Source organism: Sparus aurata, chromosome 4 (assembly GCF_900880675.1).
Source record: "Sparus aurata chromosome 4, fSpaAur1.1, whole genome shotgun sequence".
In the NCBI taxonomy this organism is placed as follows: Eukaryota; Metazoa; Chordata; class Actinopteri; order Spariformes; family Sparidae; genus Sparus; species Sparus aurata.
In genome coordinates, this window is record NC_044190.1 from 33,347,839 (window position 1) to 33,373,140 (window position 25,302).

Below are 25,302 nucleotides of genomic sequence, written 5' to 3' on the forward strand. Positions count from 1 at the left end.
CAAACAAACAAAAAACTTTCGGAGAGGACTGAACTTGTAGAAATGAGTCGATCTTTGGCTGCGTGTGACAATGATGGAAGTATAATCCAATCAGATTATTCCTCGGGACGTCTCCGCACACCTCAACCTGTCAGATGGCGGAGCCTCGACTACAACATGTAAACAAGTGTGACTGATTCACTTATGCACGGCACCGGTACCGCCACCTCTGATGATGCATTCGCTGTTTGTTGTTTGCAGGCATCTCGTATGCAGTGTGTATTTTTCTGCATCCGTAAAGGTCAGTTTTTCCATCCCTGCCTGAATCATACATGACAAAATTGCATAGAGAGCCCAGAAAATGCCCTAATGCATTAAACATATCACACCTAATCTTTTATGAAGGGGATGATTTCAGTAACTTGTCACACCTGTCACACAGCATTTCCTTTGAATCTACTGATACGAGCTCTGCAGATGTTCTCCGATACCAAACGCAATGCTCCGTTGCTATGAGAGCGGTGCATGGCATTCACATTTAATGATGTGCACACGGCAAATGTGTAAATGCATTTATTGTATATGACATTTTTGACAAAATTGTGTTCACTGTTAGAAAAATACAAATTTCATCACCACATGTCAATGATGCTGTATAACTGTCACCCACTCTTGTGCTGTTGTTCCAATGAATGTCAGAATCACACGTTGTCGCGTCTTTTCAGCGAGCGTACAGTACGATCATGAGCTACCAAAGCAAAACGCAGATCAAATAAAAAACTGACTACTTACAGTAAAATATTAAAGACCTGTGTGCTATGGGCAGTAAATTACCAAAGGCTAGGCCTTAAGCACTAAAGCATTCTGTTTGAAAAAAAAACAACACGAAAAACGTAGAAACTGCAGGATGAAAACACAGGGAAAAAAAACTGTGCCAATTGACAGCAACAATTGCACATTCATCGACACATAGAGACCAAATTGGTATTGCAAAAAAAGTTATAATCCTTATAATCCTTAAAGTGGTCCTGTATGATGGTAAAATGTTTTTTGATGTTTTTTTAAAAAAAAAATTACCATTTAATTATATTTTTTGTAGTTTTAATTGTCAGTGGCAGGGTCCGCCATCCCTGCGATTCCAATCAAAACTTCAACCTGCCTTCTGGAGAGACATGGGCTACTGACAGTGATCACTGCTGGAACACAGAGCTATTAAACACTTAATGAAAAACCAACAGCTCTCAGCAGCTTTCAGTGTTGTGATGGTGAAACATTGGTTGGCTTTAACTGTGAAGCAGTCCAAGGAAAAGGAAGACTATGATGTGTCCACAAAAGAACACAATGCACATCCGCTTTACATATTGCAGGGGTGGATGAGATGAATGCCACAGGCTGCACAGCTCCATCTTATCAGGCAGGTTATTGACTCCTGCTACTGTGTGGAGGACTACTGTCACCATGTTCAGCATGAATTAATGAATTAATAGATTCTACATTAAAATTACAGATTGTTTGGTTGCACTGTAAACAGATACCACTGAAGGAGTAAAGCTGCTGACGGAGTAAAGCTGCTGACGGAGTAAAGCTGCTGTTAGATTGTTGTGATGTAACATTTCACCCACAAAGACTGAATTCGTAAGGATTAAAATTGTATATTTGTTTGATTAATCACTAAATCATTGTTTGCATCCAACATTGCATGTTTTTTTTTGTATATATTCAATAGCCCTTAAGGGTTTAAGCTATGTGCTGCGACAGAATGGTAGGAGGCCACAGTGAACTGCATTTTCAACGGAAACCAAACACTGAACAGAAAACAACAGCTCACTCGATCAGAGAGGTAGGTAGAGACGGCTTTCTGAAGCTCTGCATTATTCTACGAAGTCTGTAGCAGTTCGCGGAATTCCACCAATTACAGTAACAGGTCAAACTGGGATAAACAAAGTATAATCAGGTACAACAAAATAATCTCCATCATTAAAGTCATGCATCAGTGGAATATTTGTATATACATTCTTCAAAAGGTGACATGGATGACCTATGTGCCATCAGACCAGTGTTGGTAGTTGAAGAAGAGACCCAAAGACAGCGTAAACATACAGTTTACATACTGTGAGTCTTGTTTTTTTTATTTTTTTGTTTTGTTTTTTGGAAAGCATCCTTTTTCTGCCAGTTGAGCTTCCTGTTCCTGTTTTACTGAAATAAGAAAGGACGAACGGGGACACAACACTAATATGCAAGGTCCTGTGCTGACAGTCTGTCTGTATGTTGACTTATAATTTGATTGCGTTGACAAATGCAAATATGACCTGCTGTCTTCCTCGTGCTGTTAACACAACATTAAACAGGATGTGCCCAGAGAATCACAGTATCCCAGCCTGACCCGCTGAGGCAGTGAAGAGGAAAAAACAAACAAACTAACACATTACAGTTCTTCTGAGTCACTGGGCATCTCTGTCTGTCCCCACACTGCACGGATGAATGCACCTGGGAAGACTTTGTCCCCTAATTTTATTCGTTGGACCGCAGCTGAACCCTGACTTGTCTGGGACCACTCATTTCAGCACCTGTACTGTTCCACGCTTTATTCGTAATTCAAGCAGAGACAGTCTTCCGGGGGTGTGCATCATTTTTTTGGGTGCAGATACGACACCTTTTTTGAAAGTCAACGTTTTATCCTAAATCCTAAAGGAAGAAATGCAGCTTGTAGGACGATGTTCTCGTGTAGATTGCAGGGATGTAAACTGCTGATTCATTACCAGGGTATCGACGTGCGGTATGCATTATAGAACGATGTGTGTGAGTGTCTACTTTTGAACCCCCCCTCGTTCTTTTTCAGTGCCAGTAGAAGCCTTGTTTTGCCGTGGGCCCGACATACCAGAACAGCACAAAAATATTAGAGACAAACGACATCAACAACGAAACCAACAACAAATGGATTCCATTCACATGTCAATGGAATAGCAGTCAGGATCACTCGAGCGTGGCAGCCTTCCAGTGCTTGATCAAGACCTAAAAAATCAACAGACAACAAAGAAACTTCTGTCAGAGGAAATGCAATACTCCAGACTCATAGAAGAACTTCAACGCTATATGAGATACACGAGTCATTTGGCTGGGATCAAACCAAACAGTTATTAAATACCTTTGACGTCTTGAATTACAAAATTGTTTGTGCAGTTGAACAGAAATTCCCCTCTGTCTTTCATCGTTTGATTGCGGTTACCAAACAGTCAGATTGTACGTTAAAACCGCCGTCTGATGAGGAGTTCGGTTGAAACCAGTTTTGGTCGAGTGGATCCGTGATCATAAACATGACTAAATCTCTCTCCTCTGTTGCTCATTTCCTGATTCAGGACAGCCAGTCATGCAATACAGGTGTATCTATTGGCATATTAAGCAGTTTCTGTTTGGAGTTTGGAATAACACTTTCATCTAAGATCATGAATGCTTCCTGTTACTTGTTTTATTGACTGGAACTGACTGTTAATAAGCCCTGTTACAGCCCTAACTGTAACATTTGAAGATATATAGTAAAAAACATGTGTCCCGACCTATCTGACGCCTCCACTGTGTTCATCTAATGTACTGTGCTTCTTTGCCGGCGTCTTTGATACCTACACGACCACGCAACCTCGGACTAACTGCTAGCTTGGGGTAAACTCCAGCTGTCATCTTCTTCAGTCTGTGGCCGAGCAGATAAATTAGGTCTCCAATGTAAGTCTAATAAAAGTGTTGTTATTAATAAGATATGACGGCATCAAACATGCATTTTAGATGAACTGGATGAATACACTTTGAAATAGCTTCAAAAAAGATAGTTCAATTTTATGTAAGCTGATGTGTTTTGAAGGGGTTTTCTACCCAGGAGTTATTGCAAACAAATGTTTTGAGAAGGTGTGTGTAGAGATCTGCTATGCTAATGCCAAAATTACAAAATTATACAGGTTTTCTAAATGTTTATTTTTTAAATTGCGTATTGACCCCATTCCCACTTCCCCCAGGCAAGGCAGCTGGGTTGCGAGTGTTTCGTTGTACGTCACGGATGTCACAGTTGTAACAGAAGGGTTAGTGTTAGGGTTAGGGTTAGACCCAAAAAATAGACCAACTGTGAAAGAAGCGTCTGTAAAACAGTGGATACATTCTTTGGAGCTTTACAACCCCTGCAAAGTGACCTGTTTCACTGTTATAATTTGAGCCATCGGAAAGTCTAGAAGAGCCGGTCAATTAACTTATTTTATCTCCATTCAAATTAGCCGGGTTCCAAACCAGAAGTTGGCTGGCTCGCTCGGCAGTCAAGGTCTTTTCATAGGCTTCAAAACACCACTGAGCAGCTTTCATAGGAATGAACAGGGCTCCGTCTCCAACGCTGTTACAAGTAATAAAACGTCCTCTAATGGACTGCATCACAAATTCCCTCCTTATTTACGCGCCGCCACCAGATTTTTATAACGCGTCATCACTATGCATAACGTGTTCAACCAGGTCTTGGGTTTAGATCAAAGCCAAGCCGAGGTGATAAAAGCCCGGGTCCACTGCAGGGTCAGTTAACTCAGGTGTACTGTAAATGCCGAGTGTACACAGTCCCATTGCACAAAAAAGCCTGGGCTTAGTAGAGAGGGGGTGTTAGTCACTGATTCCGAAAATAACTGTCCGCAGGAGAGTCTTAAAAACATCATCTGTCATTTCCAAAACTGCATTGAACAGTCACATGAAAAATTCTTTTTTCAGACTAACTCTTTCAACAACATAAATAGGCAATTATGCCACCTCTGTGCGACGATCATAATGTACTTTTATTAACATGGTTGCTATTTTGTCTCTAATTAAAATGTATTTAGTTCAAATGTGATGATAATAATGAAAATGTCTTATTAATTTGTTATTATAAGATGACGTTTTTTTAATATCTACACCTTGTACCACATTTGGCACATAATGTCGTATTAGTGAAGACATAAATGCACGCATGAACGTGATTTAAGTGGAGTTTGATTTCCAGTAAAGGAACTGTTCAAATATCAGACTTGAATGACGGGAATACAGTAGGGCTCCTGAAATGTTCAAACGGAATCATTTTATTAACAGTACCCGACAGTTACAACCAGCTTTTATTAACTATGGAAATGCTTAGGCAGACATAGAGTATTCCTAAGTATATATCTCACCCTAGCAGTGAAACTTAGGAGACCGGTGAGAGCACTTAACGATGCTTTGTTCATGTACATCCACTCTCTGTTTCAAGAGGATACGATAGTAATTCTGAGTGCACTGATACACTTCCTAATAGCGCTATTTAAAAAGTTCAACACTCCTACATCTGCCTTTGAGGGAAGATATGAAAGTTTCAGAGGCTATTAATCTTAACTGGAGAATGAGAACATCATTCATTAAATCATCAAATGTTTCAGCGAGGGAAGCCATTAAGTCCACTAAGTAATTCAAAACACTGTGAGGCTCTTCATAAAACTGCATTGAGCTGCCACCGTGTGATGTGTTCGAGTGCAACTCAGTGGTGGGAACACGACACAAATCTTGATTTACAGTTCGCCCCTCGGCTCCCATTTTACAAACGCGCCAGATCTGAAAATCGTCCAGGATTTACTCGCACAAACAAGCAGCAGATTCTGAGAACACTGCGACTAAATTATTCATAATAAATTACCATGAAAGGTCATGAAAGTTGACACATTATGTGTCTTACTCACTGTGCTATCTTGCAGTTGGTTGTTGTAACAAAACGTCCTGTGTAGTGTATATTACACCTGACCACATTGTTCGTAAAGTCGGATTCCAGCACCAGGAACTTGGGATTGACCTGGAGCTGAGAGACGAAGGACAGAAAGAACAGTTTGATTCACAGGAATCATCATTACACTTCAACAAACAGCTGACGGGCCCAAAACAGATGTTGATGAAACAACCTCCAAAGTATTGCAAACAAAAAAAGAAAAAAAAAAAAAACTGACCACAAGAATGCAAGAGTCATTCTGTTTCAAATCAGATCGACTTTTTTTTTTGTTACACTTTGGATTTTCTTCAAACTTTATGACTTTATTACTATTTGAGACACAACAAAACAATACTTTCCATATCTCTCTCGTTCTGACAGTGTTAGACCTGCTGATATTAAATCATCATAAATCAAACAGCAGTTTCAGCAGGAAATATGGAAACACTTTTTTCCATTTCCAAAGGCCTATAATGAAAAATATGAGAGCTGCTTTTGCCTTTCAGTCATTTGGATCCGTTATGCACTGTTTCTGGGTGCAACAGTGAAAAAAAAAAAATAGTCCCAGTTACAATTACAAACAGTAATTATTTCTGTACCTTCATAGTTTATTGTTTGGCACAAAAAAATAATACACATAAAGCAGTTATCTCTCTAATGAAAGCAACAAGCTGTATCTGGTTTGACATGGAGCGACCCACATACTGTAGATCTTTTGGTGAGTACATCTTGTACATACCGGCCAAATAAAATATGCATGAAAAATGGACAATAAGATGGATGGGAAAGCAGCGCCACTGAGCCACAAAGTGCTGCAGCCTGAAAAACTCCAGACGACGAGAAACCTTAAAAACTTCAGTGAGTTTATAACTCTTTTATAACCCAGATCAATTTGTTTTGGTGACCTAGGCCTTCCCCTGTCTTTCATGATGTGCGGCCCTCTGCTGTTCACAAACTCGCCACCTCCATGCACAAAAGATTCTCACTTGACTCCTACCTTTAGTATGTAGTTTCCAGGCTGGATGTCCGTGATATCGATCCACTGGCAGTCGATGTCTGCATTGTATGTATCGTAGCAGCCAGGGCTCAGACCCTGAAGGAGTAGAGGGGAGGAGAGACACTCTTAAGGAATACTGATGTCAGTCAAAAACTGTTGCGTTTTCAAGACAGTGGACAAAACGTGTGCAGCAATAAACATAAGCAAGCCAGTGAGTTAAAGACAAATTGATGAAACATCCTCCAAAATATTGCACAATAATACATCTGTCACTTGTTCATCAGAGAAATAGGAAATACCAATAAAAAAAGATGCATTTGTCTAACATAGCATAGCTAAAGTGGATGGATAATGGTCATAGGAAGCGTAGTCATAGCGCTGTTGGTGACACATGGAATTTAACAATCAATTATCATAATGGTTTGCTGTGTTACCTGAGTGTGAGCGGTGCAGGCATAACGCTTCAGGTGACCAAAGTCACAGGTGGTGTCCTCCAGACAGAAGCTAGCTTTGTGTCCCTCGGCCACTTTACGGCCAGTGCTGACCTCCAGTAAATCATAATGGCTGAACTCATCCATACTGTGGTAGTGCCTGTCGGAAACAAGCAGAGGGCCATGCATTGAGTGAAGTTATTAAGGTGAGCAACCAAAGAGTTTTAATCTTTTGTTATCTGTTGTGCCATGTGTGCCTGAGAAACAATCTTTAAGCAAAAATTATCGTCAGTTTATTAAGTTTATGAGGCTTTTACGGCGATTACATTAACATTTTGTTCAGATTTAGATTATGCAAACGGTGAATTTATAGACTGCATATTCAACCTGTTGACCTCGTCTGTTCACATTTTTGTAAGTGATGTTGCACCTTGACTGAACACATCATAAAGTATCAAAGGACAATGGATACTAATTAATGGCAGCAGTAAAGTATTGCTGAAGCACGACATTAACACTCTAATGATGTATGAATGTTGTTAATTAGCTTGTATCAGTCTGAAGATCGGAGGTGTTTGTGTGTGAGCGTGTGCGTTGGAGTGTATGCCGTTGTGTGTGTGTGTGTGTGTGTGTGTGTGTGTGTGTGTGTGTGTGTGTGTGTGTAACCTTGTGGGTGTATATCACAGTGTGTGTGTGTGCTGGTTGCAGTGTGTTTGTATTTGTTTGCACAGCTTTAGCAGCTTAGGAAGGCCTGGATGCACATGGCCACTGATCATCTCGACTGAATATGAATGTGAACCAAGTGACTCTGTCAATGAGCTGGTCCATTTGCAATCATCTGCAATATCAACTGCTGTATGGTTTGGACCTCTCCCAAATGTCAAAGTGACCCAGAATGCTGTTCACTTTTTACAAGCCTACCTTGCACATACCTGTGGTGCAGGAGCATACTTAAATGGGGTGGTACCGCCTGCTATCACCAAATTGTGCTCAAGTGTTTTAAAGATGCAATACGGGATGTTATTCATACTTAAAATTTAAAGGAGGCAGTATATCACTAGAGTCACTGCAAACTGCTGCGAACTGTAGCTGCTGTTAGCTAGTTAGCTCAATTAGCCATGTAGATCGTGGTCTTGCATGAGAGCTTATGGACCAGGGCAGTGTTGGTAGATATATCTGCAACACAATATATAAAGGTCATAACATCAAAACTGCTGTTTTTTCAAATTATGTTGAAAGTTTTTGTTAATTATTGAACAACTTCAACTAAAATCCTTGCACCCTGCACCTTCAAGTACATTTTGTGTGTTGTCACAATGCATGTTTTGCTTTTTCAGAATACTTTTGCACACAAGTAACACAATAAAAGCCACATAACTACTTAAAAAGCTCTGATGACACTTTGAAACTGTTGATTCCAATGGGCCGTATTCACACGACGGCCAGTTTCCTCTGTTTCCAGGGTGAAACAAATGTCAAAGATGTGCATCGATCTTGTATAATTAATTTTGTGTCTTTCTTATGGCATAAAACTGTCAAACGGCAATGTTAGCTAGGAAGTGGCTGAATGCTAATGTAAGCTATTTTCACACAGAGGTTAAGAATCAATCAGCAAGCAGTGAAACTCTGACAATTTGTCACATTCCCTACATTTATACAACCTGCAACCGTGAACACAAGCAGTACCGTATTCGAGCTTCCCACCTTGAGGAGTCTTGAATACAAAAACAGCCTTCGGCAATTCGCCAAATGCTCCAAAGAAAGACAACTAACTTAAATTATACATTACAGGATTAAATTCACCTCCTAGCAGTTACTGAAATTATTTATTTCCATGATCCTTTGAATCCGAAATTGCGTGTTAAAGTGGTGTTGACTTAAGTTGTTGTAGCAGCTGAGGTAAGCACTGGATCTCTTACAGTCAGACAAACTCAGACTATATAAATATTGCCCTTTCGCCTTACTTCATGGCCCATGTTTCAACACAGCAACAGCTTTTTACTGGAACAGTCATTAAAGGTTGAAGGATGACTTGGAAGGAATAGTGGGTACTTTCCACTGATGGAGCAAGTGACCATTCAAGGACTCATTCTTTCCAAAGGAGAGGCAATCAATTATGAGCCGCTCTCAGGTAGAAACCTGTCTGCTGTTATCTGAACACTATCTTTATCCTGACTATGGGCATAATTCACTCGTCTGTCTCTGTTAACATGCAAGTGTACATGGCCGTGTGTGTTTATAGGCTTGTTTACCGTGGGGAGAAAAGCGGGCACACGTGCATTTTGTACAATACATGAGAGTGTATATTCAAACGTCTATGTATAAACCAGGGTGGGAACTGCAGGGCCTGGAAAGTTGAAGCGCAGTCTTTGTTTGTATTCCCGAAACTGGCATTCATTACTGTGGCAGTCTTGAGATGATTATCTACAGTATATGCGTGTATGTGTGTGTGCGAACTAGAAAGGCAGAGGGTGGGAAGCGGAGAGGGAAAGATTGGGAGTGGGAGGCGCTGGACTGCGAGGTGCCTGGAAGGGTCCCCTGCCTCCTCGGATTCCTGGATCCCCTCACTGACTATGTCAACTACGGAGAATGTGTTGTTGGAAGGACATATAGAGGATTTAACAAGAATAACTTGTAATCGTACTACACAAAACATTCCTATCCTTCGTCATAGTCATGAGTCATTTTCCACTTGTGCTGCAACAAACAAGACTTTAAGGGTTCCTCAGATCACAGCTTGAGGTGTAAAACCGAGAACAACAGTGGGCTCTTTGAGAAGTATTTAACAGTGTCAGTGCCAGACATTGGCCTCCCACAAAAATGAAACCAGGTCACGAGGACATAACACAGTCCAGTCGCCAGGACATAGTGGTAACCGTTAACTTCCCTGCAAACCACAGATATGTTCAAGTTTGAACTAGTCAGAGGCCAGTCATTGTACCATATTAACATTTGTGCAAAGTGTGCCATATCACATCCACATAACATGTTTATTAGATAACTTTCAGACCAGGAGACAGAGGGGACGGTGGTGGTGGTGGCGTTAAAGGTGATAGAGCTGCCAAACGTGTGACCACAGTTCACTTGCAGTGTTGTGGTGTTTAAAGATGTGCAAGCTTTACACCACTGGCTATCTAGATATACTGGATAAGGTGAACTTGGGACAGTTTCTAGCCATGTTTGTTGTGACCTTTTTGATGGAACGTCGGGCCATGTCCAGCTGAGTTTGTGGCGACCAAATCTGGGTATTTTTCGTGGGAAGTTGAGCCATCTACAGCCGCTTTTGTCGGCAACAAAACCATTTGTTTTGATGAGCTTGGGACATTTCCGGCTATGGCGATCAAAACAGGTCTTTTAAGCCAAACCATGATGTTTTCTCGGACCATAACCAAGTGTTTTTTGTGTCTAAGCCTAAGGAGGATTTTAATGTGTTCCACTTGTTTCCTGTTTCAAAAAACTGTATAAAAGAATAACTCCTATGTGGAATTCTGTGTCCTAATTTTTGTAAAATCCATACAGAATTCCAGCATTGTCCACAGCACAGATACTCAAGAGGATGCTGTTCCCTTCCGTTCGTCTTGTACTCCAGTGAGAAAAGATAAGGGCTGAATATACGAAAAAGCAAAACTGTCAACTGTACAGCTTATTCAACAGGAATGTAGGGCAGGAAAGTTTATTGTGAGAATCTGGGCTAGAGATTTTCTTCCCTAAAGAGATTTCTTTGTTAACAAACACTCTGTCCCAGTAACCCATATCAATGCCATCACACTTTAGCAGCTCTGTGATATGGTGTCACAGATTGACAAGGAAAATGGATTGATTTGTCATTCTGATCACACAGCCAATGGAATGATTGCCTTGGCTTTCTGCCTCCTGGGAACCACTGTGTAACTGCAGACTGATGTCAGACAGCAACAACACTGCCAATCTCCTAACGGCCGGTCAACATTCCTCCAAGATGAGGACAGTAAAGCAGAGCCTGGCACTAGCATTAGTGGGTGGACTCAATGAAACTCAGATAAAAGACAGTCTACATGGAATATAATGTCGGAAAAAACAATGACGATACCCCCAAAATCACTTCATCAGCATTCCCCCTGAGACATGCCAGGACTGGCCAGCTGAAGCAAGCTAAAATCTGTCCTTTAGAGAGACCCAATGGAAAAACTGTTTGCTAAATCGATCAAAAGCACAAGCCACAGTACTATCATCTTCATCCCCTTATTTTATTTCACACAGTTGGCTCTCCAAGGGACTCTATAGGCATGATCCCCATCTCCTCTTCAGACCAGGAAAGTGAAATATAGGTCTACTATCTATGCTGAAAAGGGAAAGTCTTGTCTTTTCTTGCAGTCTGACCTTCTGGGCAGGCTATCGCGAGATAAATGGCAATCCCACCCTAATTCTGTAATCAGTCTACCTGGATACAATGAGGCCAACTGGAGTTCTTAGGTTGGTTAACATCAGACTCAGCCCGTTGTAATCATCTCTGCAAGAAGCTCATTAATACCTATATTTCAATTTCTTATTACGCAGTGACATCTAGTGCCACTAGTAATTATGACAGAAGCAAAGGAGGTAGTCAGGTGTTATAGTATCAAGAGCTAGAGTGCCCACATAGAAGGATGGGGGTCAATGCCTTTGTCATTGTAGGATTTGTAATTTAGCATCTGGTACGCCTGTTGCTGGTACTCTCCAATGGTTATGTCATTTGTACGAGTTCAATTAGGTTTGAATTACAGGTGCTTAGTGCATGCGCAAATTAATCTTGATCACCAAATTCTCTAAATAAATCACCATTTGTCACCCTGCTTTTCAACATTGTGGTGCCTTAATGGATGCAGAGCAGAGTTGTAGTGCCTCTTAAGTTGAGAAAAAGTTCATCCTGAGTGGCCCAGGAAATGCAAATCATCGTCGATCATTGTTCAGTACGTGTATTAAATATTATTAAAGGAATATGACAAATTCACAAATTCACTTTCACTACAGCTACTGTGGATCAGGAATTGTACAACTTTTAGAGCGTGTTTCATGATCAAAACAAACCACCAGATCTGTCCATTTTAAAATGCTGCAAAAACTTGAATTATGGGTACGCTGATCAACATATGCGAGCCTTTGTATGCAGACATTAGTAGCATAAATAAATACATTTTTCAAGAAATAAATCAGATTTGACATAAGAATGTTTGCTGAATAGCTCCCTGGTAACCACAACAGCCAGTATGGTAGCCAGTAAAGCATAACTAGCTGATTGGGAAAATCTGCTTTGCATTAAGTACTCACTGGTGACAGCTATGCCACTCCCATGTATGACGTGGCCTGTTAGGCATGAAGTCGGCAGTCCCCTTGTTCTTCACCCTCTGTGGGAATCGCAGCAGGACCCTTACATCATAGTCGGTGGTCTCGGGGCCATAGGCAGTGCTGAATGGCGGACACATATTACATTTAGACAAAAAAAAACAAAAAAACAGTGAGGGGAAACTGCAAAAGTGGCTGCAAAAAGAATGTCGGCATGTCTGCTTCTCATAACTAAGATAGGGAAAGAAAAAAGAGCAGCACTGGAAAGGCTCGGAGGCAGGAGTATATCTGCTAAATAATTCATTCTACAGATTACAGCCATCTCTCCAAACACACAGTTTCAACACGGGGTGAGGGAGCATTCTGTTGCACGATTCACTTTTTTGTGCGAAAGAGGAGGCACAACCTCGAGTTCACAATACCGCTGAAGATCTAAGCCATTCGTCTTGCGGCTGTTGTTGACAATGGAGTGTATGGCAAATTACAACAGCCCATCTGTCGGTGATTGCTGCAAACCCAGACAGGATATGAAAGGGCTTTGAGGGATGGCTCTGCTTGTGATGGGAAGAGGGCAAATAGAGCAGCCGTGGGGACAGCACACTTCCATCATTTCAATAGTGTCCTTAGTGCAGAGGCAGTCAAAGGGCCCAGGCCCGGGGCTCAGGGGATGCTATCACCACCACTGAGGAATGAAACTAACGATAGCCTGTATCCCCGAAGGTGACCAGGATTAAGTTCACTTATGTTGTGCTGTTGGTCAACTTTTTTCATTATCTCTTTCAGATATTGTTGCGCCGAGCTGTTATAATCCTGAAGGCTATGTTACAATTGTGGATGGTTCACTTGCTGGTCAATGCTACCTAAAGGTGAGGCAGCATGTGAAAAATAGGAAGCTGTCATAGTATTAGCATTTTGATGTTAATGCATGCTCCAAAGCAGGGTACAATCTGGACAGGACACCATCCTGTCAATCATCTTTCTACTGACATGAAAGCAGAGCCCATAGTGGCAAGAACATGTGAAAAGTACATTAATAAGAAAATAAACACAAGCCGGCAAAGGACATCAAGAATGGGGTTTACCTTGACAGACATTTTTCTTCAGCAGCACAGCGGAGAGAATACATGTGGGCTCTCTGGATATACGTAGAAGCCTGGACATAGTTGGGATCAGGAACCAGATCCGGCAAACCTGAAACGATAGACGGACTGCTCACCCTGTACTGTCATATGTCTGCTTTAAATAACACACAGCCTGGTTTCATTGGGTAAAAGTAAATGGATCTGGTTCTAAAACTGAAAACAAAAGAACAATGACATATTAAATCAGAAGAGGGAAATGCTAACCCAAACATGATAACATACAACATATTTCAACAGTCTTATTAAGTGAAGTTAATGCTGCTATTGTCTTTGTTGCGTTATGTCTAGCAATCTGAACATCAGTGATTGGTAATCTGTGACGGGTGATTTGTGATTATTTTAAATTCCAGCCCTTGCATTCCAGAAACAGAAGTACTCTCTTACATATCTGTCATCAATTTCTCATTACCTGGTATTTACGGTGGTGCTGATGAAGGATATGATGGGCAACAATTCAGCGACAGGGCCCGCAGTTCAAGACTGGGTCACTCTGGAGAGAGCCCTTGGCGACTAATTACTGTGCAGTCCAGATTGTTATCGTGGTTTCCTAATGAGACACTTTTGCTCCATAGGCCTCTCAGACAGGGGTGAGTTTGGGGTGAGAGAACACAATTACAGTTTGGCCTCTAGTGAGAAAAATCCCCCAAAGTCTGAGACATATATGACTGCTGCAAAACTACTGCAATACCTTAACTTCCACTGTAGAATACTGCACAGTTTTTCCTTTGACCAAATCTTTCTTGTCCTTAGGGGAAAATGTTTATATCAATGATTTCCTCCCATCTCGGCTAACGTGATGTGATCTTCCACGACACTAATCTTAACATGAACACGTCACTTCATCTTAACCTTTAATGTAGTAAATGTAGGATGACGAGCCATATCTTTTGGGGATAAGGCTAAACTTGGAACTGTCTGAGCTACAGTATCACGGGCGTGCTTGCTGCAAAGCGACCTGTGTTTCTCCTACTTTGGTTTCTGCAAACAAGCGACAGAGATTAAGAGATGTAGGCAGGCATAGGTGCACGGAGATACAGCAAGAGAGCCAGACAGAGACACAGAGAGGGAGAGTGTGCGTGCCATGGAGAAACAACAGTGATCTCACACCACTGCTGTTTTTTTAAAGTGGGCCACTGACTAAGTCTGTCAGAAAACCTGAGGAAACAAGTGAAAAAAAAAAAAAAAAAAAGCAGGCCCGAGTTGTCAGAGTGAATGTCTCTCTGTCCTGTTCCCAGCAAAGGCCATGCCAGAAAGGGTCTCTGGTGTAGCTTATCACCCCTCTATGTTTAGCCCACAAAGGCCAGACACGGCTATAATGTGAGCTTGTTCAGGCAACTCAAAGTCAAACCATCTGACCTCCGAGCCTGGAAGCATTCGTAAAATCACCAAAACGATGTGAAACCTTTCATTCCTATCGCAGCGAGCTTGAAGCAAAAGGAAAATAGATGAAATGAATACACTGTTATCTTTTCATTTTGGACTCACATGAAGGCCTTTCGTTACAGTCTGTTTATGGAAACCAGATAGGAAGTTTCCTATTTTGTATTTGCACAGCGTTTAACGTCCAGGTGAGTCCCCCCTCCCCGGCTGCAAGTTTAAATAAGCTTTGCCTTTGCGGGCCTTGTGTAAACATCCCATCTGACAGCTCTCTCTGAGGCTGACGTATAGGACAGGGGGAAGCTTCCTGGGGCAGTCCATGTAAACACTGTAAGACCAGTGTGAAACGCCGAGGTTTTCCTACAGCACTCGCAACCCCATTTTTTTTTTTTTTATCCTCACCCCAGGAAGGCTTTGTTCTCTGGCCCCTAATCTTTTGAAATGTGAAATTGGGTCTCTTTCAAAGGGATAAAGTGTATTGAGAAAGCCAAAGCTGATCAGCTCTCGACAGCATGTGACAAAGCCACACATTACACTCTAAGTGGGGCACAGAGAAAAGAAACTGAGTCTTGCCATGCTTTTCATAGCATCTAATATAAGACATGAGGGCTCCCTCTCTAGATGCTCTACACACCATAGGCTGTTAGCTGCCGAGGACTGACAGATTGGAATACTTGAAATTCAATGAGGTCATTTAAAAAAATGAAAAAAAAAAAAAAATCTAAATTGCATTTGGTGATTAAGTACTACTTCTGCAGCTTTTATCAGGTCATTTATATGCCTTTAATGCTCTCTTTTTATTACATTTTATGTGGTTTCAACCATTTTACTTTTGGTGGCCAGTTGATGTATTACAGGTTAATTTCAGCAACAGCGAGATGCTGAAAGCATTTCCCTTTATTTGAAGATATTATGGTTAAACTAATGAGTGAAATAAGTGCCGCTCTGCCTCGCAGCTGCCGTAATGAATTAATCTGCACCAGTTACGGTCTAATTACTCTCACCTATACTGCTTGTGGCTTTGTGCGGGAATATGAGAGTAAGGAAGAGTAATTGGTATGGTAAAGCTTTATATTCGAGTCCTTGTAATAAGCGTTACTTAACAGGTAAGACTGCCCTCAGAAGTCCTTATAAGATGCTTAGTAACATTCAGAAGAAGCATGCCGGAAGCATTTCTTTTTATATTTGTAGAGAATCTCTTACAGCATCCCAGCAGCAATCAATAAATCAAAATGCACTGACAAATAAAATAAAAAATCCAGTAAACCGTGGACTGTTGCAGGCCTCCAGCGAGCCCATCCAACCATCTCCTTCAGCCTCAATGTGAACATTGGACAGGCTACCTGTCTGCCTGCATACATACAATCCTCCCTGGGCACGCTCTGCCCATTGCACTCATTCCCTATGTCCGAAGTCTACCACAGCGCTCGGTGGATGTATTGCTGAAGCTATTAACGAGCTACAGGCACAAGAATGTCAGAGAAAACGCAGCCGAAATTTCCCCAAGTTACAAAGAAGCTTGACATTGATGAGTAATAACAATAAACACATTCGTCGTTTATGTTCATTATGATAATATAAGGTGCTGTCTTATATGTGAGTGGGAAATGAGGTAGTTGGATTAGCAGAAAGCACAGAGCCCCTGCGCCAAACAGAGCTGCAGTGGCAGCAACAGCCATATGTCAACTTCAATAAAACACACATCCGGAGTAACTGTCGCACTGGGTAGCCTTTTTGGTCTTTCGGTACTTCCATATTGTCATTCATGTGTTCATGTCTGAGGTGGGGCTTGAAGGGAGGAGGTGTGATATTTTCACTTGGATACTTTTGAAATTTAGCTTCCTTTTACTGGTTTCTCCATTGTTTCTAACCCCAGCTTTAACAAATCCTTAATTATGCACAGTTGACTGTGCTCATGGCAGTCCCTATTAAAGTTTATTTCAATTGGCTTTTGCCTTCAGTAGAGTAGCAGAAGGCTGAAATTGGACCCAGGCCCATGGAAGCCCAGTTATCATCAATTAGGGTAAAAAAAAATTGTCTGAAAACTTGATACAAAACATCACTAATGACATCATTATATGTTAACTGTTAAAATGTGAAGATGACCAGGTAGCCCACCTGGTAGAGAGCAAGCCCCATGTACCAAAGCTGAATCCTTACTGAAGCAGCCTTGGTTTGAGTGGTTCCAGCCAGTAGCCCTCGCTGCATGTCTTGTATTATTAAAAAAGAATAATAATGCTGTGCCATGAAGCAGTGCAATAAAAATGTCAGCTTTTCAAAAGCTCCCAATGGCTGAATCTTTATCACAATGATTACTCGAAGCACTAAGGCATCTGCACACATGTTGCTTTTTTGTTCTGCAGAAATGGCCCACAGCTCTAGAGTGTCTAATGAATGATGGTTGCGGGGCTCACAGCACACTACAGAGGGACTGCTGCACAGTAAGGCAGATCATTGAGCGAAACAAAAGGTAAATCTGCATTATTAAGAGGCCGAGAAGCTCATTGGCGGTCCTTATTTCCTCTCAGCTCAGGCCAGACACAGCCTCTGGTGGTCACAGAAAACACAGAAAACTCCACATGTTGTTCAAGTTAAACTTTCCCTCACCATCAACAACAGGCCCGAGAGAAACCTCTTCCTGCACAGTGAAGTGATGAAAGGTTACGAAAACAAACTGTCTATGTAACAGAAGCTCCACTTCACATTTGACACTCCTCGTTCCTCCGAAGAACTCTGACTAAATATTTCTTTAAATTCCTGTAGCTGAAGCAATGGACCCCATGTGTTACAGGGACTTTCCACACTCTCCCCTCCCTCTCAGAGAGTGGCGAAGCACTGTATCCCCCTCCCTTGTTTCCCCTCTCCTGTCCTGAAGCCCGGGAGGCAGCCACTGCACACCAACAACCCCTGTCACCAGCCCCCCTCTATGAGGTCACCAACATTACCCAACTCCACATGCCTCGTGAACCAGTCCGCATTCGTGTAGCGCAGAACTCCCCGCGCAGAAACACAGAGGTTCTTGTGTGTATTCTCTGTGCATTGGCAGGGCTTGCTCAACACCTGGTTTCAATAACCGCACAAGTGGGGGAAAGATGAACCTTGCGTCTACTTTGCTTTGTTTGTAAACTGAAAAAAAAAAAGAGGTTGAATTTTAAGCAGCTGTTTCATTCTGATTACTTCATGTATCTGACAAACACGCAAGATAAATATTGGAAAAACATGACTGTGTAGTTGAGGGGGTGGTGAGCTCATTACTCCCCTGGGTGCTACATATTTCAAATTCATATAACAGAATTCACATGGCAACCTTCTCTTTTTTTCGCCTCAAGGACAGAAATACCTTGGGTGGATGCTCGCAAGTGAACATGTTGCCTGTTTTCACTGAAAACGAGAAATATTTGGATTTTTTTTTTTTTTTTAAAAAACAACACCGGTCCAAATTTGCATCTATTGATGTCCCACAAACACCCATGAGTCACAGCTTCTCCTAAGAATATCGAAAGTTGGCCAAACAAAATGGGAAAGTAAAAATACATTCTGTTAGTTTACAAAACCCAAACATATCACTAACTGTACCTCTCTGCTGCGGTCGATAAACGCTGCCAACGTTTATACTGGGGTTCTCCAGGGCAGAGTTTGGAGAACCTCTGCCCTGAGGAATGGGCTGCTGGAAAGGAGGCTGGGGTCTTCCAAATGGAGGAAACTGCTCATACTGAGGGCTCCTGACTTGTTGCTGACCAGCTGCTCCTGTCCTGTCCACAATCACAGGAGGGGCTTGGTTGGCATCAGGGACGGGGACAGCAGGAGCAGAATCCGCGTTGTAGAGACTGTGGGTGTATCTGTGGTCCAGACCATCTGCAAACGGTGGTTGGGCAGCACGAGCAGGAACCACAGGATTGGGCGCGTAGCCGTAGGGCTGGTAGTAAGGGTAGCCGTCGTCGGTGAAATCAGAGGGAGAGCCTGGGACTACTGGGGCCAGACCCCCTCGATACCCTCCTCCAGCATACCCCTGTCCAGCACCGTACCCTCCACCACCATATCCTCCAGCGACAGGCTGAAAAGGTGGTTCGTAGCTCCTGACTGGTCCCTCCACAAAACTAGAGTCGTAAGGTGACGGTTGATAGGGAGTCTGAGGAGGAAGTGGGTACTGTGGGTAGGATGGTACATTATAAGAGGAAGAAGAAAAGGATGATGATGATGATGATGATGATGAAGAGCCTGTGGATGGCCTGAAGCGAGTGGTAGAGGATCCTTGGAACTGGCTGCCACCTGTGCCGCCTGCAGTCTGTCTCCAGTTATCAGGCACTTGCCCAAAGCCAAATGGATGCCTTGTCTGCCCGCGGACAGTCTCAGAGGATCCTCTTGATGGAGCCTGTCGGCGGACATTGCCTCCCTGAGGTCTACGTGTAGAGCGCCCACGCGTATCTGCCACAACCACCCTGGAACCCCTGTCCTCGGCCCCCGCCCCAGCAGGGACAAATTCAGCTCCACTGTTCAGCAGGCTAAACACCCGGCCATTGTTCTCCCACTGAATCACCTGCCTCCAAGGGGTGGCGGAGCTGTCCTGCTCCTGGTCCCGACTCTGGCTCTGCCCCTGAGCTTGTGTGGCAACCTGAGCCTGCCCTGAGCCCAGCAGGATGAATACCAAACATGCCACAACAATAGGCAACATATTGGTTCCAAAGATGCCACAGCTCACCACACAGGAAAAAAACCCTTCCAGTCCACCAGCAGCTAAAACTCAAACCACCTGTAGCTCTGTCAATAAAACATGTGTATCCTCCTCCCGTGGGTACAGCTTTGGCGTGAGTGTTGAGACAGATGCAGGGTTGAGAAGTAAGCCTGTGGTTGAGTGCATCTGCAGGTCTTCACTGCCAGCAGTAGAGGGGGGTTGAATGTGCATCCAGGAGCAATCACACCCAGGAGAGTGAAAGTGGGGCTTCAGAAGACCCACTGGTGGTGTTACCGTCTGTTAGTGCTATGAGAATATGTCCTGACTTCTTGTCGGTCTGCTGGCTCGCCTGTCAGTAGACTGAGCATTGCTCTCTGCCTTCTAGAAAGAAGTGCCTGTGCACTGCACAACTGCAAGCCTCTATTTGCCTGATTGCTTACAATGGGCTGTGAAAAAATCTCAAACTTTTTTTTTAAGGAGAGGTCCCACATGGCCCTAGTGCTAGTGATGTTTCCTGGCCTGCAGCAGCCAGGGCTCCATGAGGCTTCCAGAGTCAACATTACCATCTGCAAAGGCATTCAGACATATAACACATCTCACTCCCGATGGCTTGGGCCTTCTCTCATCTTGTAAAGATAAAATAAGCGTGACTTTGTTTTATCCACAGGTGTTTCAAGGCTTGTTAGGTTGTTGCTTTGCCTTTAAAACCTTTAAAAAAAAAAATGCAATAAGCAAGTACAGATGTGAACTTACCTAATTGTTAACAGGGGCGCCCTGTCTCAAAGAACCAGTGATGCAACCGATACAACAAACAGCAGGCTCTTTATACTGAATCATACTGTAAAACCCTGTGTGTAGTCATTTTTTGAATGCTGTTGAGTGCACAATGAGCAAATAATCAGAACATACTGTCTGTTAATAGGCAGTATGACCTCAGACGAGCGAAATAATGTCACCTCTTAAAACAATTCTCTGTTTACGAGGTGAATATGTTGGGAAATGTGTTGCCCCATATACCCCATCCTAAGAAATATCAAACTGAGGTCAATTAGGAAAGTGTTCAAAACCCTCCTCCCACTACACACACACACACACACACACACACACACACAAACATGCAGCGCCACCTCTCTCCACCCCTCATTCCCCTTGTTGCTTGTCGAACACTGAATGCACAAAAGACATGCATACATGCAGCGCTCCCCGCCAAGACAACACTGCGTGTGCTGTTGTCTGCGAGCACCATCAAAGCGCTGTTGCACTCTGAGACCCTGAATTACACAAATATTCTGAGAAACGAGTCATTAGTAAACACCACTCGAGTGGGATTTGAAACAGCTTGCTCGCTGCTCGGCTTGATGGAGTGCATGCGGAATCAGCTGTTTGCAACGTATTTTCCTTGGCATGGGTCGCATGGGCAGTGACCGCAGTGACCACAGACCAAAGAAAGGAAAGCATTTCTCCAGGGGTGGAGCAGTCAGCATTCACTGTGCCTCTCTGAGGCAGGCTCCAGAAAAACAGCCTGATGCACACATGCTGATTTCAATTTGTGTCCTCTAATACAAACAGGCAAATGCACTGCAAAGAAAAGCTCCATCATTATCATTTCTGCACCACAGAATGCAGTGAGCAGTCTTCAGGGGAGATGATGGGGCATGAGGGTGGAGCAGAGTGCATCAATACTGATATGATATTGATATAATATCATTACTATTTATATATACAGTACATATGGATCTGCAGACAGGAGTGGCCCCCTCATTCTCCTGTGCAATGACTCAAAACACATTTATAAAAGGCTGACACAGGCGTGATCGTGACGATACAACATTGTAATTTTCTTCTATTTTAACAAAAGCAGTTTTATTTTTGCCTGACAACAGCTAATTCAAAAGTAACACCGTATAGATTGTGAGATAAAGTGTGTAAAATGTGCACAAAGCCATCTTGTTTCTGAAATGAATCCGAATCACAGAGAGATATTTCTGACAATTATATGATAAAACTATAAAAGCCACGCAGTAGAGTGCATACCTCTGCCAAGAAGTCACCGTTGATTCAATCAAGTCAAATCCACAACCCATTAGCCTATCTTCTTGTATTATTCTACTTTCACTAGCTCCTCACAATGTAATTAGTTCTTGCTTGCGGCGATACCGTACGAGGGGTTTTTACCTCAAAGTGGCACAAAGGGAAATTCCTTGTGGGAGGACAGTGTCAGATTCTTTTGAGCTTCCACTGTCACTTTGTTTGGTGCTTCTTACAGCCAGGAATCTTTCTATCTCTTGGATCAGTCTTGTTTTCGTCTCTAACTCCCAGCATTTGTATTACACGCCCTAAGACTTTTTTTGTTTTGGTTATATTCAGTGTTTTTTTTTTTTCTTAATTATAGATTGATCCCGGGGGATTTTTTTTAACTCAGGGACAGAAATTGCAGCTTAAAGGAGGCAAAGCTACATCGAGCCTCGGGATGCCTTGAAATCTTGTCACTGAGACATTCCACAGAGATTAGTCGAAGTTGAGAGGCAAGGTTGGTTGTTTTTGTGCGACTGCTGTGTGAGTCTCCTGTCTGCTGGAAACACCATGTACTCTGTGAAGTTTGGTGAAAGAGCGCATTGATCTAAGTGACTATGCAGCACAGGAGGAAAGCCCAGGGAGCAGGCATCCTGCTGAGAGCAACCTTTAGCTGCACAGAATCAGAGCTGGGGATGCTCTTATATACCTACAAACACATTCATCCTCTGTGTCAATGCAGATGGCAGATAAAAGTTATCAAATGTTATGATACAACAGATGTATTAGTGTTTTTAGCCCATAATTCTACTGATTAATGTATTTTCCACAGTGACAAATTATGTCCTGGTTCTGTTTCCTAGTGGAAACTCAAGTGCTGCACAGTGTTGATCCCAGCGTGGCCAAACACAGTCTTGTGATCCAACTAACAAAGGTTCTGAACTGATAAATGTTTTTAATCAGGCTGGCTGCCACATATTTTTTTCTGTCAAAACAGATGCCTGCTCTCCATGGAAACAGGTTTTAGTGCCGTGCAAATTTCACCCTAATGTTGACAGCTGACAACACAAGATTGCATAAAGAGACAAACAGATCTCGTAATTATGGAGGAAAAAGAAAAAATATTTATTACGTGAAAAAAAAAAGAAATACATCTTTTCAACTTTGCGGCTGTCAGATGTTGCAAGAGTTGCATTTTGCAGTTTACTCATTTGATCCCCCCGTTATTCCAGAAGGAAAATGTCTGATATACTGCAAAGATGGAAAGACGGATGAAGAACGTGCAGCCGTCGGAACGGCTCCTGTCCTGCACGTTCAAGACACACTCTGCATTCATGTTCAAAGAGTTAGACTGGTTCAGGAAATATGTTGTTATAAACTGAGATTTCTGTGACAGCTAAATTTGTGTACTCAACCACTTCCTGAAATCGGTCAAGAATTTGACACGTTCAGCACTTTGTTGTCCAACAGCTTCCCTCTCCAGCTCTAATCTGCTAGGAAAACATTAAAAGATTGCTGTGACTGCATTTTTCTGAAGAACATTACCAACTATTTTGCAAAAAAAAAAAATAAATAAATAAATAAATAAAAGAAATTGGGTCACGGTGAAGATTTTTTCATTACTATTAAATCCAAGCTTTACAGAAATGTGCAATCGTTGTTTAGGAGCATACATTTGATGTGTCGCGACGTTGTTAAAATAGGGCACTTTAATTATTCACTGCTGCAGTGAAATGAGTTTATCAGTGCGGGGAAAGCAGAACGTGTGACAGTACAGCAGACATCCAGTACACTGACTTAACACAAACATGGATTCAGAGAAGACAATACAGAGCCCAGACTACAGTAGAAGCAGAGGTGGCAAAACTACACATGTTCTTTACTCAAGTAGAAGTACAGATACAACTTCTTCCCTCGAGTTTAATGAAGAAAGTACAGTCTCTGAAATGCACTGGAAGTAGAAAAGCATCTCTCTAATGGACACAGATCACCAACTGAACCTCATGTCATATTAATATAATTCAAAGACAGTTGAGATAGGATCAGAATCAGCAGGATTTGTCCTAGCTGGTCCTAAACGCACCACAAACATAGTTGATTGTTGAGTCTCATTCCAGGATGTCAAATACCAACATGATGGGTTTGGAAAGCGTCCCAAGAGCAGCCAAGAAAAAAAAAAAGAGAGAGAGAAAATACAAGAATCCAGGCAGAGGTCTCCACGGATACATGACACTAACATGCCTTTTCTCCCCATTCCAGTCCCGCCCTCTGTCTGTTTCAGTCTTGTCACGTTGTTTCTGTGTTGGGAAGGCGGTGTGCAATGACACCAAATATGAATAATCGATAATTCCACTCAAAGGCATGAAGTACCGAGCCAGTTTTGAAAACATGAGGAGGAGAAAGTTCAGATGTTTGTGTTCAAGTGGCGGGGAGTAAAAGTAAGAAAGTTGTCAGAACAGTTACAAAGTCTTTGTGCTTTGTTACCTCACACCTCTGAGTGGTAGACACTTTTTAATTATAAGAGTCATAAAGAGAAATCGGCGGCAACGCTGAACCACGATCTGTGTCTGTTGTTTGACCCCGTAATAACTGCCGACTCCAGACGAACACATCAGATCCCCTGTCTTTCATCTGCGCCGTCTCTAATATTAAGTAATTACTTCCATTCATAATCCTAACTTCCACTCCGCCATGGCAGAGACAACAGCTGAGGTTGGCGATTGCAAGCACATTTGGTCATACCGTCGGCGCAGTCAGCCTTTGAAGTACCCACCTGCTTTCCATTAATTTAATTTTCATTCAAGGAGAGTCATCAGGCACCTGCACTCTGTTTCTTGGCTCAGTATCAGATACCGCGAGACAGACGCGATAAAAACGCCTTCAGTCATAAGACGATTTAAATGTGTTTTTTCATCTTAGCGCAGCATTAAAATGGACCCTTCCTTGGGATCTTCCTTTTAAAGCAATGCTAAGAAAATGATTAGTATGCACCTTAAGTGCGCTGCAGAAGAGGATACTCTTTTCTTGGATCTTTGAGCATCATTCTAATGTCTTAAAAAGTGTTTACACAACAACAGGTCTTAGTTATGAGGCACCGAATGCATGCTCGACATTACAGTACAAGATACAGTAAAAGCTCACAAGCCCGCAGCTACAGCGATTAGAATCAGAACACCACTTGCTTCATACACATTAAAGCAACATATAGATGATCTTGCATGTGCCAGGCTGGAACCCCCCAGTGTTTTAAATGCTATTCTCATGTTTAAGTCGTATTAAGATGGAAGTGCCAAGATTGCCTTGATTGTTCCCAGAGGGATCGTTCTGGACATAAAAGCTCTGCTTACAGCATTCAAATTCCTCCGGTAATCGATTGGACCACCAAGGAGAAGCAACTGTAGGAGAAGCAGCACATGGAGGTGTTGTGGAATGTGGTTTTTACACCATGTTCACACCTCAAAAATAAAGGAAAAGCCAAAAACAAAAAGGTGATATATCTCTATTGTGCCCTCAAGTACTGATATATTTCCTTGAAGAAAGACATATTAGCTAATGCATCTATAATTAAGACCCTGAGTTCGAAGAACCTTCAAAACACACTGTAGCAATGAGGTGGGTGGTGGAAATCAAGGGGTAAGGATGGAGAAGGGAGGACACAG

The 25,302-nt window shown here is 42.4% G+C and overlaps 1 protein-coding gene across 1 annotated transcript; it reads right to left on the bottom strand.

Annotated features, from left to right (window-relative positions):
- Positions 1-536: 536 nt before the first annotated feature.
- On the bottom strand, positions 537-20,042 carry loxl1 (lysyl oxidase-like 1). The gene is made up of 7 exons (XM_030415401.1): positions 18,535-20,042; positions 13,522-13,630; positions 12,425-12,562; positions 7,142-7,298; positions 6,708-6,803; positions 5,688-5,803; positions 537-2,991 (listed from the first exon to the last, which is right to left on the bottom strand). The coding sequence occupies exons 1-7, from the start codon at positions 19,628-19,630 to the stop codon at positions 2,985-2,987; spliced, it is 1,719 nt and encodes a 572-aa protein (XP_030271261.1). The 5' UTR covers positions 19,631-20,042; the 3' UTR covers positions 537-2,984.
- Positions 20,043-25,302: the final 5,260 nt, after the last annotated feature.

Excerpts from the sequence above, each read along its gene's own strand:
- loxl1 (XM_030415401.1), bottom strand. The coding sequence starts at position 19,630 with ATGTTGCCTATTGTTGTGGCATGTTTGGTATTCATCCTGCTGGGCTCA. Across the intron at positions 7,299-12,424 it reads GAGTGGCATAGCTGTCACCA|GCACTACCACAGTATGGATG; the intron begins GTGAGTACTTAA and ends TGTTTCCGACAG. Across the intron at positions 6,804-7,141 it reads CCTGCACCGCTCACACTCAG|GGTCTGAGCCCTGGCTGCTA; the intron begins GTAACACAGCAA and ends CTACTCCTTCAG.